This window comes from Erythranthe guttata, chromosome 9, assembly GCF_056151865.1.
Source record: "Erythranthe guttata isolate IM_541 chromosome 9, IM_541, whole genome shotgun sequence".
NCBI lineage: Eukaryota > Viridiplantae > Streptophyta > Magnoliopsida > Lamiales > Phrymaceae > Erythranthe > Erythranthe guttata.
Window position 1 is genome coordinate 7,730,569 of NC_142541.1, and position 2,780 is coordinate 7,733,348.

The 2,780-nt window shown below is 42.0% G+C and overlaps 1 protein-coding gene across 1 annotated transcript; it reads left to right on the top strand.

The window, feature by feature from the left end:
• LOC148767984 (uncharacterized) lies at positions 1–1,575 on the top strand. Its single transcript, XM_088823433.1, has 2 exons — positions 1–1,305; positions 1,398–1,575. Exons 1-2 carry the CDS (start codon positions 480–482, stop codon positions 1,412–1,414), a joined length of 843 nt encoding a protein of 280 aa, XP_088679559.1. The 5' UTR covers positions 1–479; the 3' UTR covers positions 1,415–1,575.
• The last annotated feature ends 1,205 nt before the right edge of the window (positions 1,576–2,780 follow it).

Consider the following 2,780-nt stretch of genomic DNA (forward strand, 5'->3'; position numbering starts at 1 on the left):
GGATAAGCTGTAATTTAATTGACATTAGATGGAGATACGGTCATAGATAAAATTATGTTGGATTAATGTGGTCGGCTAGATTAACTAGGGATTGCATTAGTTCGATATAGTTGGATCTATGACATCTCATATTGGTAGGCTAGACTTGACACACGAAGATTTTGATATTCGCTAGATTAACTTAGGTCATTATCAAGTGTGAGGTAAATCGATCTTTAGGGTCACATAGTGATGTGATTGATAGTACTCTACCTTTAGGCTTATGTAATCGGGATAGATTAACTACGGGTTACATTAGCGCTATTGGACCTAAAGCCCATTAAAGAAAAATAAGTTTTCTCGATTGTCTGCTAGAGGGTGGTGGAATTCGATAAAATTAGTGGGAGAACAATTAAAACATAAAAGTCCAAAATTTTAATTGTAACGATTATTACGAACTAAACTCTATTTATTGTCTTCTTTAAAATTTCTCAGCAACAATGTCCAAACATCCCCTTTCCTCAATCCTCGACCAAAACAAACTCACCGGTCCAAACTATTTGGATTGGCTTCGCAATCTGAAACTTGTGCTCCAAGTCGAGGAGCGTCTCTATGTGCTCAATGAACGTCCCCCCGCTGCTCTTCCTGCGACTGCTACTGCTGACGAGACTGCCACTTTCGAGGCATGGAAGAAGGACGAACTCCATGCGAGGTGCTACATGCTAGCATCCATGGTGCCAGAGCTCGCGAGGAAGTATGAGTCTCACGTGCATGCTTATGATATCAAGCATCATCTTGAAAGCATGTACAGTGAGAATACTAGGGCATCGAGGTACTCAGCTACCAAGGAGTTGATCACCATGAGGCTGCGTGAAGGGGCTTCGGTCCACGAGCACGGTCTCAAGATGATCACTCTCCTTGAGAAGCTGGTGAGCCTTGATGTCACCCTCCCGGCCGAGCTCTCGGTGGATTTGATCCTACTGTCCCTTCCTAGTTCTTATGAATCGTTCATAGTGAACTTCAACATGAACAAGCTCGATCCACCATTGGATGAGTTGTTGAACATGTTGGTCAGCTATGAGTCCACGATCAAGAAGGAGAAATCTGTTCTCCTAGTTGCTCCTTCTGCGAAGAAAGGTTCTTTGCAGAAGAAAAGGAAAGAAAGGAGTTTCGGCCCGAGCAAGAAACTTGAGAAGGGCGAGTCGAGCGGAGTGAAGAATGACAAGGTCACCAAGCAAGTTGATGACGCTTGCCATCATTGTGGAAAGAAGGGCCATTGGCGACGCAACTGCAAGGCTTACCTCGATCAGAAACGTTCTGAAAAGGGTACGTATTTAGTTGAAGTTAACTTGTCCGTTAAATCTTCTGCTTGGGTATTGGATACTGGTTGTGGCTCACATCTTTGTAATGATTTGCAGCTCATGACAAGAAGTAGGAAGCTTAATGTGGGTGAGACCTACCTAAGAATGGGCAACGGAGCAAGGGTTGCTGCTGAAGCCATTGGGACAATTTATCTTTCTGTTTTGGATTCTAGTTTTTCCATTGTTTTGAACAATTGTTTATTTGTTCCGTCACTTATTCGAAACCTTATTTCTATTCCTGTTTTGGATAATGAAGGTTTAACTTTTGTTTTTGGAAATTCGATTTGCATTATACAAAAGGAACAAAATATGATTTGTAAGGGACAACTTATAAACAACTTATATGAACTGAATCCAAGTGAAATACCTATTAACGTTATATCAGCAAAACGAAAAGATATAAGTCTTAACCCCGCACAACTTTGGCACGCTCGACTAGGTCACATTTCCTTGAGAAGGATGAACAAGTTTGTTAGTGAAGGAATGTTCTCCTTGGAGGACGTAAAATCACTTCAAACTTGTGTATCCTGCCTTAAAGGAAAAATGACCAAGACTCCCTTCAAAGGGAAGATGGAACGGGCCGAGGGTCTTTTGGATTTGATCCATTCAGACGTGTGTGGTCCACTAAGCGTTAGTGCTAGGGGTGGTTTTAACTACTTCGTTACCTTTACCGATGATTATTCTAGGTATAGTTTCGTGTACTTAATGAAGTATAAGTCTGAAACTTTTGAAAGGTTCAAAGATTTTAGACACCAAGTAGAAAACCAACTCGGTAGACGTATTAAGAAACTACGATCCGATCGTGGTGGCGAATACTTAAGTACTGAGTTTATAGACTATCTTAAAGAGAATGGGATTCTTTCTCAATGGACTCCTCCTGGAACTCCTCAACTTAATGGAGTTTCCGAACGTCGAAATCGAACACTGTTAGACATGGTTCGATCTATGATGGGGTTCACCGAGCTACCGGCATACCTGTGGGGTCATGCACTCCTAACTGCCGTGTATTTGCTGAATAGGGTTAATACCAAAGCAGTTAACTCCACACCTTATGAAATTTGGCACTCCAAGAAACCCACATTTAAACATATTAGGATATGGGGTTGTCCCGCTTACGTGAAGCGGCTAGTGGGAGATAAGTTGGATAGAAAATCCGACCTATGCTATTTTGTGGGGTATCTCGATGATTCCATGGGATACGAATTCTACTATGTTTCCGAGGCAAAGGTGTTCGTCTCGAGAAATGCCGTGTTCCTTGAGAAGGAATTTCTATCGGATAGAAAGGGCAGTGTAGTTGATCTCGAAGAAGTTCGAGAACCACAATCTGAAGTTTAAGCACAACAATCAGATAATGAACCAATTCAACAAACCACTAATATACCTCCTGAACCGTCAGTGCGTAGATCCGAAAGAGTTCGGAGAGCGCCCGATAGGTTATTC

Bases quoted from the DNA above. Each gene is read 5' to 3' on its own strand.
- LOC148767984 (XM_088823433.1), top strand. From the start codon at position 480: ATGTCCAAACATCCCCTTTCCTCAATCCTCGACCAAAACAAACTCACC.